The 14288-nt window shown below is 48.6% G+C and overlaps 1 protein-coding gene across 1 annotated transcript in view; it reads right to left on the bottom strand.

The window, feature by feature from the left end:
* SARDH (sarcosine dehydrogenase) overlaps positions 1-14288 on the bottom strand; it is a 741717-nt gene that overhangs the window by 167176 nt on the left and 560253 nt on the right. Inside the window, exon 17 of the mRNA XM_078641957.1 lies at positions 12686-12779. Coding sequence (XP_078498083.1) covers positions 12686-12779 — 94 coding nt within the window. The remainder of the gene's footprint in view (positions 1-12685; positions 12780-14288) is intronic.

Genomic DNA, 14288 nt, shown 5'->3' with positions numbered 1-14288 from the left:
CATGATCCAAAGCATGGAAGCCCAGGGCTTAGAAGAGGTGTGTGGCTTTGACTATAAACTTTGCTCAGCCGCAGATTCTACCTCTTCTACTTTGCCGCCTCTCCTCACCTATTACTGTTCAGCCGATCCTGAAAACAAAAGGGCCATTTGTTACGTGGAAACGCAAAAGGCACATTTTCAACAGAGCACAGCCCCGCCCTTGACCTGCTCACACACAATAGTCTTCCCTGCCGTCCCAAGACCCCCGGCCATTCTTCCCATCCCCCCATGCCCGTAATCCCAGGGTTGACACCACGCCTTTGGCACCTCATTAGCTACATGTAAAATTGCAGTGATCGGAGGGGAGGGGGAGGGGGGAGGGGGCCCCGGAGGAGCAGGTGGCCTGACTGTAATGCAGCCTTTCACGTGGAAGCGAGGCCCCAGCGAGGCCCAATGTTTTTGAGCTGAGCGCGAGGCCCTGGGCAGCTGCCCATACTGCCCATGCCTAGCGCCGGCCCTGAATACAAGCACAGCAAGATGAGGAAGGAGTAATATGCACATGAAGCAAAGATCCATACAAAAAGAGAAGGGGACCATGCATCAACTTTCTAAACCCAGAGAGCAACATTCACCAGTATTTCTTCTAAGTTCTTTTTTCTGCCCAGTGGCCCACGCACGAGTGCGTTCTGCCAGTCCAAATCCGATCAACTGCTCAGAAAACACGCAGATCCCACTGCATGCCCGTGGGCACTGATTTAGTATCCGCGGGGACACGGAGCTGGCACGGGCAGGGGTCTGATTGTGTTTTCTGCGGCAGATAACACGTCTCCAGAGAGGCGCTGCCACACACACTAAATCAGCGCCGCTTTATCCTGCACAGCCGAGGGCCAGACCAGTGTTTAAACAAGAAGCGAAAATCACGGGGCCGCAGCCGCAGCAATTAATAAAGAGGCGGGTTCTGCCAGTGCCAGGCAGATCGGAGGGTTGGCACCGGCAAAGCGAGGACGAAAGATGAACCAAAGCTGCGCGACCACGGACTGAAGCCAGCTATCTGACTGCGATAGACAGCAGACAAAACAAAATGGATGGGGCGCGTATAACTCTGCCAAGGTGTAATGCACGTGGCACTGGCCCTCTACAGCGCATGCGTCAAGGAGTCTTGGAGCAGGAAGCAAAGACTTCAGTGCCCACACCACATCTGTTCTACCTTGAAGGATAGGATGCCATCAAGCCAGACACGAGGAATGCTGAGTAAAGTAAAGTAAAGTAAAGTCCACATTTGTAAAGCGCACAATCACCCGTAAGGGTCTCTAGGCGCTGGGGGGCCGTCGGGAAGATTTAGCGAGCTATTGCCCTGCCATGTGCCCAAGGCGCCTCTAAGCCTCTGACAGGGCCTGTTTAAACCTATTTGTGAACACAAAATTTTGGTTTTTCTTCGTACCATCTCCAATCAACTTTTGCAAGTTGGCACCTTCCATAATCTGCCTCTCCCTCTCTGTACCAACAACCCGCCCTGGTGCATGTTCGTCCCTACCTGGCTTTCTCCATTCCTCCACTCAAACTCAAGTGCATGGTCCGTACCCAGCTTCCTGGATTCCAATGACCGCTCCTGTCCCATCTCCCAAAAGGATTCTGTACGACTCCACGGTATGTGTCTTAAGAATCCAGTCCCCAACCACACAAGAAGTACCTTCATAGCACGCGTCCTCCAGTATGTTCTCCTCCCTTTTGATTGATGAGTGATCAATTCCACAACAATTCATGGTCGCTCCTCCTTTTACAACTTCTTTGCAAAACCCTTAGGAATCCTGAGCAACTTCCTGGAACCAATTCACATCTTACTGGGATGCCCTTGTGATGATCAGTGGATGCTGGTGAAATTGTGCGCTCCCCCACCTTTTAAAATCCAATCACCCCCATTAAGTATCCCGTTTGGTTCTTCTAGTCCCTTTTCTTCATCACCAGGATCCTTCTGCAGCTCCCCAATTTCACAAAATCATACCAGACCTGGGTTTCTTACCACATTTCAATTTTTTCCAAATTAATAAATAATGAACAAAAATATACAGGTTGAATCTAGATTTCTCTCACTCTTTTCCATCTCCTGGGTCTCTTGTATTCCAGCCATCATACCATATAGCATATAGCCAGGTTCTGAGCTGGGATGGGGCAGTGAGATAAATAACGGTGATGGATCAAGCCCTGATCTTTGGACTGGGTAAGAGTGGTCTGCTTAATTCAGACACTCTGTTCATCACCACCCCCTTTTCTGAATCGTTTTTGGCCACTATAGGTGTGGCAGGGTATACTCAGACATGAGTCCCTTTCTCACTGCTCCATCAGGATTCAAGCAAGCCGGGCCGAAGAGGCTGAAATGCCAGAAACCGGTCCCCGGTAGCTTGTCTCCTTTCTGGTGAAGAATTGGCTTGGTCGTTTGGTCTGCCCTGTTCCCATGATGCACTGGGCCAGGGACAGACTAATTTGCATATAGCCAGGTTCTGAGCTGGGATGGGGCAGTGAGATAAATAACGGTGATGGATCAAGCCCTGATCTTTGGACTGGGTAAGAGTGGTCTGCCTAATTCAGACACTCTGTTCATCACCACCCCCTTTTCTGAATCGTTTTTGGCCACTATAGGTGTGGCAGGGTATACTCAGACATGAGTCCCTTTCTCACTGCTCCATCAGGATTCAAGCAAGCCGGGCCGAAGAGGCTGAAATGCCAGAAACCGGTCCCCGGTAGCTTGTCTCCTTTCTGGTGAAGAATTGGCTTGGTAGTTTGGTCTGCCCTGTTCCCATGATGCACTGGGCCAGGGACAGACTAATTTGCATATAGCCAGGTTCTGAGCTGGGATGGGGCAGTGAGATAAATAACGGTGATGGATCAAGCCCTGATCTTTGGACTGGGTAAGAGTGGTCTGCTTAATTCAGACACTCTGTTCATCACCACCCCCTTTTCTGAATCGTTTTGGCCACTATAGGTGTGGCAGGGTATACTCAGACATGAGTCCCTTTCTCACTGCTCCATCAGGATTCAAGCAAGCCGGGCCGAAGAGGCTGAAATGCCAGAAACCGGTCCCCGGTAGCTTGTCTCCTTTCTGGTGAAGAATTGGCTTGGTAGTTTGGTCTGCCCTGTTCCCATGATGCACTGGGCCAGGGACAGACTAATTTGCATATAGCCAGGTTCTGAGCTGGGATGGGGCAGTGAGATAAATAACGGTGATGGATCAAGCCCTGATCTTTGGACTGGGTAAGAGTGGTCTGCTTAATTCAGACACTCTGTTCATCACCACCCCCTTTTCTGAATCGTTTTTGGCCACTATAGGTGTGGCAGGGTATACTCAGACATGAGTCCCTTTCTCACTGCTCCATCAGGATTCAAGCAAGCCGGGCCGAAGAGGCTGAAATGCCAGAAACCGGTCCCCGGTAGCTTGTCTCCTTTCTGGGGAAGAATTGGCTTGGTAGTTTGGTCTGCCCTGTTCCCATGATGCACTGGGCCAGGGACAGACTGATTTGCATATAGCCAGGTTCTGAGCTGGGATGGGGCAGTGAGATAAATAACGGTGATGGATCAAGCCCTGATCTTTGGACTGGGTAAGAGTGGTCTGCTTAATTCAGACACTCTGTTCATCACCACCCCCTTTTCTGAATCGTTTTTGGCCACTATAGGTGTGGCAGGGTATACTCAGACATGAGTCCCTTTCTCACTGCTCCATCAGGATTCAAGCAAGCCGGGCCGAAGAGGCTGAAATGCCAGAAACCGGTCCCCGGTAGCTTGTCTCCTTTCTGGTGAAGAATTGGCTTGGTAGTTTGGTCTGCCCTGTTCCCATGATGCACTGGGCCAGGGACAGACTAATTTGCATATAGCCAGGTTCTGAGCTGGGATGGGGCTGGCTTGGTAGTTTGGTCTGCCCTGTTCCCATGATGCACTGGGCCAGGGACAGACTAATTTGCATATAGCCAGGTTCTGAGCTGGGATGGGGCAGTGAGATAAATAACGGTGATGGATCAAGCCCTGATCTTTGGACTGGGTAAGAGTGGTCTGCTTAATTCAGACACTCTGTTCATCACCACCCCCTTTTCTGAATCGTTTTTGGCCACTATAGGTGTGGCAGGGTATACTCAGACATGAGTCCCTTTCTCACTGCTCCATCAGGATTCAAGCAAGCCGGGCCGAAGAGGCTGAAATGCCAGAAACCGGTCCCCGGTAGCTTGTCTCCTTTCTGGTGAAGAATTGGCTTGGTAGTTTGGTCTGCCCTGTTCCCATGATGCACTGGGCCAGGGACAGACTAATTTGCATATAGCCAGGTTCTGAGCTGGGATGGGGCAGTGAGATAAATAACAGTGATGGATCAAGCCCTGATCTTTGGACTGGGTAAGAGTGGTCTGCTTAATTCAGACACTCTGTTCATCACCACCCCCTTTTCTGAATCGTTTTTGGCCACTATAGGTGTGGCAGGGTATACTCAGACGTGAGTCCCTTTCTCACTGCTCCATCAGGATTCAAGCAAGCCGGGCCGAAGAGGCTGAAATGCCAGAAACCGGTCCCCGGTAGCTTGTCTCCTTTCTGGTGAAGAATTGGCTTGGTAGTTTGGTCTGCCCTGTTCCCATGATGCACTGGGCCAGGGACAGACTAATTTGCATATAGCCAGGTTCTGAGCTGGGATGGGGCAGTGAGATAAATAACGGTGATGGATCAAGCCCTGATCTTTGGACTGGGTAAGAGTGGTCTGCTTAATTCAGACACTCTGTTCATCACCACCCCCTTTTCTGAATCGTTTTTGGCCACTATAGGTGTGGCAGGGTATACTCAGACATGAGTCCCTTTCTCACTGCTCCATCAGGATTCAAGCAAGCCGGGCCGAAGAGGCTGAAATGCCAGAAACCGGTCCCCGGTAGCTTGTCTCCTTTCTGGGGAAGAATTGGCTTGGTAGTTTGGTCTGCCCTGTTCCCATGATGCACTGGGCCAGGGACAGACTAATTTGCATATAGCCAGGTTCTGAGCTGGGATGGGGCAGTGAGATAAATAACGGTGATGGATCAAGCCCTGATCTTTGGACTGGGTAAGAGTGGTCTGCTTAATTCAGACACTCTGTTCATCACCACCCCCTTTTCTGAATCGTTTTTGGCCACTATAGGTGTGGCAGGGTATACTCAGACATGAGTCCCTTTCTCACTGCTCCATCAGGATTCAAGCAAGCCGGGCCGAAGAGGCTGAAATGCCAGAAACTGGTCCCCGGTAGCTTGTCTCCTTTCTGGTGAAGAATTGGCTTGGTAGTTTGGTCTGCCCTGTTCCCATGATGCACTGGGCCAGGGACAGACTAATTTGCATATAGCCAGGTTCTGAGCTGGGATGGGGCAGTGAGATAAATAACGGTAATGGATCAAGCCCTGATCTTTGGACTGGGTAAGAGTGGTCTGCTTAATTCAGACACTCTGTTCATCACCACCCCCTTTTCTGAATCATCATACCATTCTCATCACTAGGTAGAACTGCAGAGGTCCTAGTAGCGGGTTCTTCATAACCAACATGTTCTCTATCAGCCAAACAGGCCGGCACTATCTTGCACTGCTTTAAAGTTCTACGCTGCCCCTCTGCCGGGGCAAACTGTTGAATTAAGCCCGTTTAAAGAAGGGTTTGTCATTGGCTTTATGTTTTGATAAAAACTGGAGTTCTAATCCAGCTTCCCCTAGTTGTAGAAATTGTATGATGGGTTGCAAATCACTCCATTACCCTGTGCCATCCTTCCGTTGCCCGACAAATTGTGAGTACACGTTTTTTTTCAAAACAGGAATGGCATATGTTTAACAGCCCAGGTTTAACCACATATTTTCTTTCCAACAGTACCACATGTCGTAAGCCCCAAAATAATTCTGTTTCTAGGCTACATTACAAACAAACATTGGCACAGTCAAACGTTTGTGTCTGTGACACCAGGTGCCAACCTATTGGACTTGTCAATCTTTCCCCCCATGTGGCTTTCATTCCACATGACTGGACAACACTATTGGGTTAGTCAATGCGTGTTATGCAATTCAACAAGCTTTGGCAAACCAAATAAATGAGGCGGGGGACGGAAGCATGCTGTGGTCGTGCCACATCCTGCTTGGGGGTACTGAGCCAGTCAGGGGGAGCACGGTGATCTGGGAAACAGGGAGAGTTTACTACAAGGAACTTAAAGCCCCATCCTATCAAAAAAAAGTAAAGTAAAAAATAGTGGTAAAGCCATGCAAACGTTCATGAAATGCCATGTCTTTAAGAACAGCCGATTCAACCAATCTGAGAAAATACCAACAGCCAGTGGAGGAAGGGTGCTGACCAAAAGCCCACTCTCTGTGGACTGTATGTGCACAATGTATGAGTGTACTGGTAACAAAGTCTTCACAGTCAGCTACAGCCGTCTACAGGCGAGAGCTAAAAATGCCCTTATTAGCATATTGTCCTCTAACAATTATAGTCATACAGGAAAGGCCCTCTCATACCTTCTAAGGCACTTAAAGTGCTAAACTTAATTATAAGCCGGCAGGTAAGCACAGTACATACAGCAAGAACTCTGATTCCAGCCCGAAGACAGGCTTAGAGAGGATGACTGGCAGACCAGGCAAAATAATACATCTCCTTGCACTGTGTCCCTGGGTAGCATAGCAGCATGGCCCCGCTGGGGAGGGCTGCGGAACAATGGGGATTCAACCTGGTCCCTTAAGCAGATTACATCCTGCCAATGCTGTCATTTCCGCAAATAGGACTATGATGATGGAGACTTTTCATGGCTGCCTGTCCATGGTGGCCAACTGGATAAAACACAGCTGTCTGAAACTTAATTCAGATAAATATGAAATTCTGGTGTTTGGGGATTCCACTCTCCCGGTTCTTAGAGCCTTCTGACCTAAAGATCTTGTAGAATGACCTACTCCCAAATCAGAAGCAAGAAACCTGGGTACTAAATTTGCCAAAGACTTATCTTTTAAACGTTATATAATGGCTATTACAGCCACTTGCTTTGCATCTCTAAGATCTTTAAAAAATACATTGAAATTACTCACCGGACACACCAGGAAAGTGGTGGTGCATGCCTTGGTCACTTCTATGTTGGACTATGCAAACATGCTTTATTTAGGGTTTTTCAGTTAGTACAGAATGTGGCGGCCCACTTGATTTTGAACTGCTTTGAGAGGAGATCCTCAAACAGTTGCATTGGCTACCGATTAAGCAAAAGATTCAATTTAAGGCCATGTTCATTTCTTTTGGTGCACTACATCATAAAGGGCCTCTGTATTTACAGAGAAGATTCAAGCTGTAATTCCCTGCCAGGGCTCTTTGCTCCATAAATCAAGGAAAACTCTGCATCCCAAAGATTTGTAAAGAAAGATCGGATGGTAGATTCTTCTCTTTTTTTGGCAGCTGGATTGTGGAACTCACTGCCAACAGTCCTGAGGCCACTTGATTCTGAGCAAGCTTTCAAATCTTGTGTGAAAACTCACCTTTTAAGGATGCTTATTTATCATTTTTAGCTCCGCTTGCCGACTGCTTTAGCGCCAGGACGCGTCTCTGTGAAGCAGCTGTGCACTTTATAAATGGTTTTTCATTCATTCTTTCTTTCATTAAAGATCAAGGCTAGTTCAGGGCACAGAGCCAATTACCAACTAGGGGCACTGCCAGCAGGAGGCACTAGATAGCCCCACCAAGCAGTAAAGGTTGCCTCGAACAGGGGGTAGAGATAGCAGGTTGGCACTTTACCGAAGGTAGCAAGAGGCCTTGCACCAGTCTTAATGGGACACAATACTCGGTGGCAAATAGACCACATAGGGAAGGCAGTGGTAAGGGTCATTGCTGAATGTGATCACAAATAACATACTGAAATGCAGCTGGCTTGCTGTTCTGTTCTACTCAGGGGTTTCAAGTGACATCAAATAGGCAGCAAGGGCAACACTTACCACACTCCGCAACCACACCTCTGATATATATATATATATATATATATAATACCTGGTGTCTTCAAGCAGGTACCCTTCTGATCTACTTATTGTCCATATAGTACCCTAATAAGCCACTTCACAATCATATCGTTGCCTCGTGGTAAGGGGTGCTCTCCGGAGAGCACCCTCTCACGCGGTTATCTCGAGAGGATAGGTTATAGCATTTCAATGTGGCAATAGTGCCAGATCATTCATTATTGGTGCTAATGCCAAGTGTAAGAGTGTAATAATAGGACAATATGGCGTAGGATTCAGTAAGGTGGCAAGCTCTTACCTGATAGGATCTGATAGGGTCTGGAAGTGTGATAAAGGTACAGCGAAAACAAGACTTGCATAATTTACCTTGGTCATATGCTTATTCGGGTAGGAGAGAGATGATAAATGGAGGTAGCAAGAGACGAAAAAGATGTTGATATTGCAAAAAAGTATATAGAGAATAGTTGCTACGGAGGCTATGTCTAACAATAGTATATTAAGGGCCAGATGTATGACCATTCCATTTTGTGAGTCGAAAACTGTGATGTTTTGTGACTCGCAAAATGTACTGTACAACAGTGTCTCAGACAGGGTTTGTGATTCCTCATGGGGTAGTTAAAGACCCACCTCATTAATATTAATGAGGTAGCTCGCAAATTGCGACATCTTAGGAATCTCACATATCACAGGGACGGTGGCCTGATGAGAAAAAGTAGACCACCATGTCTGTGTTTGCTTTTTCAAATCAAAAACTTTTTTTTCAAATGCAGTCCGTTTTCCTCAAAAGAAAACAGGATGCGTTTAAAAGAAAAAAATGAAAAGTTTTCTATTCATTTTTTAAGGGCAGGCAGTGGTCCGTAACTGCGATTGTTTTGCGACCACATTTGCATGTGCAAAACAATCGTGCATACTAGTGGGACTCCCTGTTAGGAAGGGACGGCCTTGGCACGCCCGTTCCTAATAACAACTCGCAAACCCCATTTTGCGAGTCGGTAGTAGGTTACAGACCATTGACTTATTTAGCGGTCGCAAATGGGCCGATTTCCTGTTTGTGACCGCTAAAAAGTGTCGTACATCTGGCACTTAGGGCCCGCATTCCCAAGAAAACGTAAGTACATATGGAATTGTACTAAAGTTATAGGTTCTAGGCCGAAGACACAGAGAATTAATAGTCTGGAAAAAAGGTGTTTTGAACGGTCATGCAACGGTACAAAAAAGGGTGAAGAGATGATAAATCCTTCCTACAACACGCCCCCGGCAGGGGCGGCTCTAGGCTCATGGCGACCCTGGTCAGGGAGCGTAAGTAGGGGGTCCAGGCGGGGCGGAGCGGGAGGCCAGTGAATAGGGGGGGTCAGGGTGTTTGGAAGTGCAAAAGAGCCGGAGGCCGCCAAATCCCTGCCAGGGGCCGCCACGCAAATATGTATCCATCCTCAGAGGATTATTATATTAAGGATATATATTGGTGTGGTGGCCCCTGGGGTTTGGTGGCCCTGTGCAGGTGCACAGCTTGCACATCGCCCCTGCCCCCGGAAGTCCGAGTTGAGGCGTGAGTGGTCTGGTGCCAGAACAGACATCTCTTCAGTCCCCAGAGGAACTCTCAAGAGGCAGCAAGAAGGCTCCTAACCCTCGCCGTTCACTTCCTGACTTCTCTGGCCTCCGAGTCATTAACTGGACGAGGGAAGGTTGTGTGGCAGAGGTGCATCAGCAGAGGCACCAATGCGCAGGCGCAGGAGCAGAGAACGCAGGTGGATGGGGTGAAAAGAACGGAGGAATGCGAGGCCTGTCTAGATAGCGGGCGCCGGGGATGGACACGGAAGAGCCAAGTCCTCACAATCGATGTTGCCAGCAGAGATAACTGCTAAAAACACAATTCAAGCCGCTTTTCCAATTACAGCCGAGAGTGCTGTATCGATTGACTGGGCACGGGTCTGCAGACTGAGGATTTAAGCGCCTACAGGTGGCGAAGCTGCTGCCTGGGATCAGCAATAACTTTCCTGTTGTGCCAGCTCCCTGCAGCCTGCCCACGGCGCCCTGCACCCTGCACGGGTAGAAGCAGCCCAGCTGACGCGGAGACAGCTCCAATCCGTACCAACGTCACCAAGGCACTGCACTGCCAGCACTACAGCCAGCATCGCCACTGCACAGCCAGCCCTACAGCCAGCAACTCCACTGCACAGCCAGCCCTACAGCCAGCATCTGCACTGCACAGCCAGCACGATAGCGAGCATCTGCACTGCACAGCCAGCACTACAGCCAGCATCTCCACTGCACAGCCAGCCCTACAGTCAGCATCTCCACTGCACAGCCAGCACGATAGCGAGCATCTGCACTACACAGCCAGCACTACAGCCAGCATCTACACTGCACAGCCAGCACCATAGGCAGCATCTCCACTGCACAGCCAGCACTACAGCCAGCACCATAGGCAGCATCTCCACTGCACAGCCAGCACTACAGCCAGCATCTGCACTGCACAGCCAGCATCTGCACTGCACAACCAGCATCTACACTGCACAACCAGCACTACAGTCAGCACCATAGGCAGCATCTCCACTGCACAGCCAGCACTACAGCTAGCACCATAGGCAGCATCTCCACTGCACAGCCAGCACTACAGCCAGCATCTTCACTGCACAACCAGCACTATAGTCAGCATCTATACTGCACAACCAGCACTACAGTCAGCATCTGCACTGCACAACCAGCACTACAACCACCATCTGCACTGCACAGCCAGCACTACAGCCAGCATCTACACTGACCAACCAGCATTACAGCCAGCATCTGCACTCTACAGCCAGCACTAAAGCCAGCATCTACACTGCACAACCACCACATACATCAACTCCATTCCTCTCCACAGCCAGCATCTACACTGCACAACCAGCACTACAGCCAGCATCTACACCCCACAGCCAGCACCACAGCCAGCATCTATCTACATTGCACAACCAGGTTTACAGCCAGCATCTGCACTCCACAACCAGCACTACACCCAGCATCTGCACTCTACAGCCAGCACTACAGCCAACATCTACACCCCACAGCCAGCACTACAGCCAGCATCTATCTACATTGCACAACCAGGTTTACAGCCAGCATCTGCACTCCACAACCAGCACTACACCCAGCATCTGCACTCCACAACCAGCACTACACCCAGCATCTGCACTCTACAGCCAGCACTACAGCCAACATCTACACTGCACAGCCAGCGCTACACCCAGCATCTGCACTGCACAGCCAGCACATACATCAACTCCATTCCTCTCCACTCCACAGCCAGTGTTATAGCCAACATCTGCACTGCACAGCCAACACACCAACTCGATTCCACTGCACTCCACTCCACTCTCCTCCATAGCCAGCATCTCAATTCCATTCCATTGTACTCCACAACCAGCCTCTCCACTGCACAGCCAGCACATCAACTCGATTCCTCTTCAGAGCCAGCACCTCCACAGCAAGATTCTCAGCTCACAACCAGCACCTTCTATCCACAGCCAGCCCCACTGCGCAGTCACCTACTAAACTGCAAGCCAGTGCCTCAACTCCATTCCACTCCACAGCCAGCAACCTGACCAGCATCTCCACTCCACAGCTAGCACTTCAACACCACTCCACCATCACTCTACAGCCAGACGCCCTGCACAGTCCGCACCTCCACTGCACATCCAGCACCTAAATTCCATTTAATTCCGCAGCCAGCACAATAGCCAGGATCTCCACTACACAGCCAGCACTTCAACGCCATTCCATTCCACACCCACCACCATAGCCAGCATCTCACTGCTCAGCCAACACCTCAACTTCATACCACTCCACGCCCAGCACCTTAGTCACATATTCACTGCACAGCCAGCACTTTAACTCCATTTATCTCCAGTGGTGGCTGGTACTTAATGGGGTGGCAGGGCGGGTGGGAGGAGAGGAGGGGGCGGGGGAGCGGTTAATGAAATAAAATAGGGAAAAATTACCACTTACCTGCACGCTGGCTGCCGGCTCACGGTCCTCTTCATCACTCTAGAAGGAGAAAGGAAGCAGGAACCAAGAAGCACCCAGGATCTCAGACTCCCCTAGCCAATCATGAGGCTGTGTTACAGCAGCGTTGTGATTGGTCGGTGTGCCGTGGTTCGGCACTCAGACAGAGACTGGGGTCTGGGTATGTTTTCCACCCAGGCTGTGCATTACAGCCTGTGGAGAACATGCAAAGTGCGCATGGTTGTTTGGCCGACCCAAGACAGACGGCTAAACTGTCATGCACAGTTAAGAGAGTGCCACCACGCCTCCCTCTGTTCCTGTGACATCAAGCCACGCCCCTAAACAGCTGAGCCACGATGGAAAAATTATAATAACATTCACTATTGTCATTTTATTATTCCTTTTTCAACTGCGCACAGAGCAGCAGTGTGACGCTCTTCCGCCTTAGTGGAGGAGCCACCCCTGTTCCTCTCCACAGCTGCCACCCCAGCTCCACAACCAGGTTAATTTCACCTAAACAGAGCTAGTTACTACCCAAGGAGGATACATGTTAGCGGTACGGGGTAAGTACTCTCTCTCTCCTACACCAAGATGCCCACAACAAGAAATACCTACCTATAAAGGCTGGGAACTACTTTCCTCTAAAGGCGTCCCAAAAACTTTGAGCACTAAGGGTGGTGGAGAGCAAGAAGCAGAAGTGGACCAGGGGCCTAGGATAGAAAGATCAGCACGCAGCATCCGGGTCTGTATCACACCAGGCGTTGACTGCTTACCGTGTGACCGGCAGCCTTCACGACTTGATGAGTTGAGAAGGGGAAAGCCTCATTGCTCAGGTCTGCCTCCAGCACCTCTTGCAGCACAGCACGGCTGTTAGAAGAGAGAAGTGAGTGGAACAGATCAACATTGATAGGTTAGCACTGTATTACAATTCAAATCATTCTGTGACATCCAAAAGTCAAAATATGAGCCAGCAAACCTGGCCAAATGCAGACATCAGAAGTGCAACCCCTGCAGTGGAGGCAAAGTTTCACTACTTCAGTGCCTCTCCGGGTTTCGAGTCCCTCCTAGGGCGACTTGTTGCTTACCAGCCTTTTCATCTTCATACCTTCTTTCCTCTGTGCCTTGTTACATTTACTCTGTCCTTTCCTTTTTCTGTGGTCTTTTTTTTCCTATAATTCGTTTTTAATTTTCTCCTTCTCCATTTCTCTGACATTCTTAACTTCTATTTTTTACCTTTCTTTCCTTTTTTATATCATTCCCCCTCTTCTACTTTACAGTATTCGTTCCATCTTCTCACTCTCTTTTTATCTTCCTTTCATTGTGACTGTTCTTTAGTTCCATCGTGCCACATTTCTGCCCTTCTTTATTTTTATTTTCTCCATGTTTACTTCCTTAGTCCATTTCCCCATTCATTCTGTTAATTCCTTACTTATTTTCCTGCCATTTATTCGCTTCTTTTCATTATGACTTTCCTCCTTAAATTCTTTCTCTTCTTTCCTTCCTTATATTGTCCTTCTCTTCAATTTTCCTCCGTGTGCTTCATTCTTCTTTTCCATATTTTTTGTTGTCCTGCTATCCTTCGATATTTCCCTCATATGTTTCTTTTATAATTTCGTGGTTACTTTTTTCTTTCCTGCCATCCTTTTTCAGGCTTTCTTTTTCTCTTTCTTTCTCCCTTTCTGTCTCCTTTTTTCTTTCCACTGTCCATTCTTCATTTATGCCTTCTTTCAACCATGCCTCCTTCCTTTCGGACCATTTTCTTTCTCTCCTGTCTTTTTTACTTTTCTCTGTATTGCTCACTCACTGGATACGCCTCTCACTTATGTTTTTTCATTGCCATATTGTCTCTTTATTTACGTCTTTGGCACCCTTTTGCCCCACCTCACAGTTTGCTATGTTTCTTCTTTCCTGCAATATTTATTAGCTTTAATCTTGTGACCTGCAAATCACAGAAATGACAATAATGAGCAGTAGATAACGCATTATTCTGACCACTACTGAAGCTGGTATAGCGGGGGCTTCACTATGCCCTTGACTCAAAGCACATAATAAATGCCAAATTGGAGCTGGGACGCGGTTCGAGTCTGAGTGTCTGCTCAACGTTCTATGATTCTCGCCAAATCACTTAGGGCTAGATGTAGGTAAATCAGATTTACCGAGTCATAAATACCGAATTTTACGGATTCGGTATTCATGAATCGGTAAATCTAATGTAGGTAATTAATCGGTAACAAATACCGAATCAGTATGATTCGGTATTTACGGAATCGGTAATTACCGAATCGGTAAAAATACCGAATTGCCAAGGGAGACAGGGTGTCACTTTGACACCCTGTTGCACCCCTGTTTCTGGCTTGTGTGCCACAGGGCATGTCT

The sequence above is a fragment of the Lissotriton helveticus genome, chromosome 5_1 (assembly GCF_964261635.1).
Source record: "Lissotriton helveticus chromosome 5_1, aLisHel1.1, whole genome shotgun sequence".
NCBI lineage: Eukaryota > Metazoa > Chordata > Amphibia > Caudata > Salamandridae > Lissotriton > Lissotriton helveticus.
Note: the sequence above shows the minus strand (reverse complement) of the source record. Positions and strands in the feature narration are given on the sequence as shown.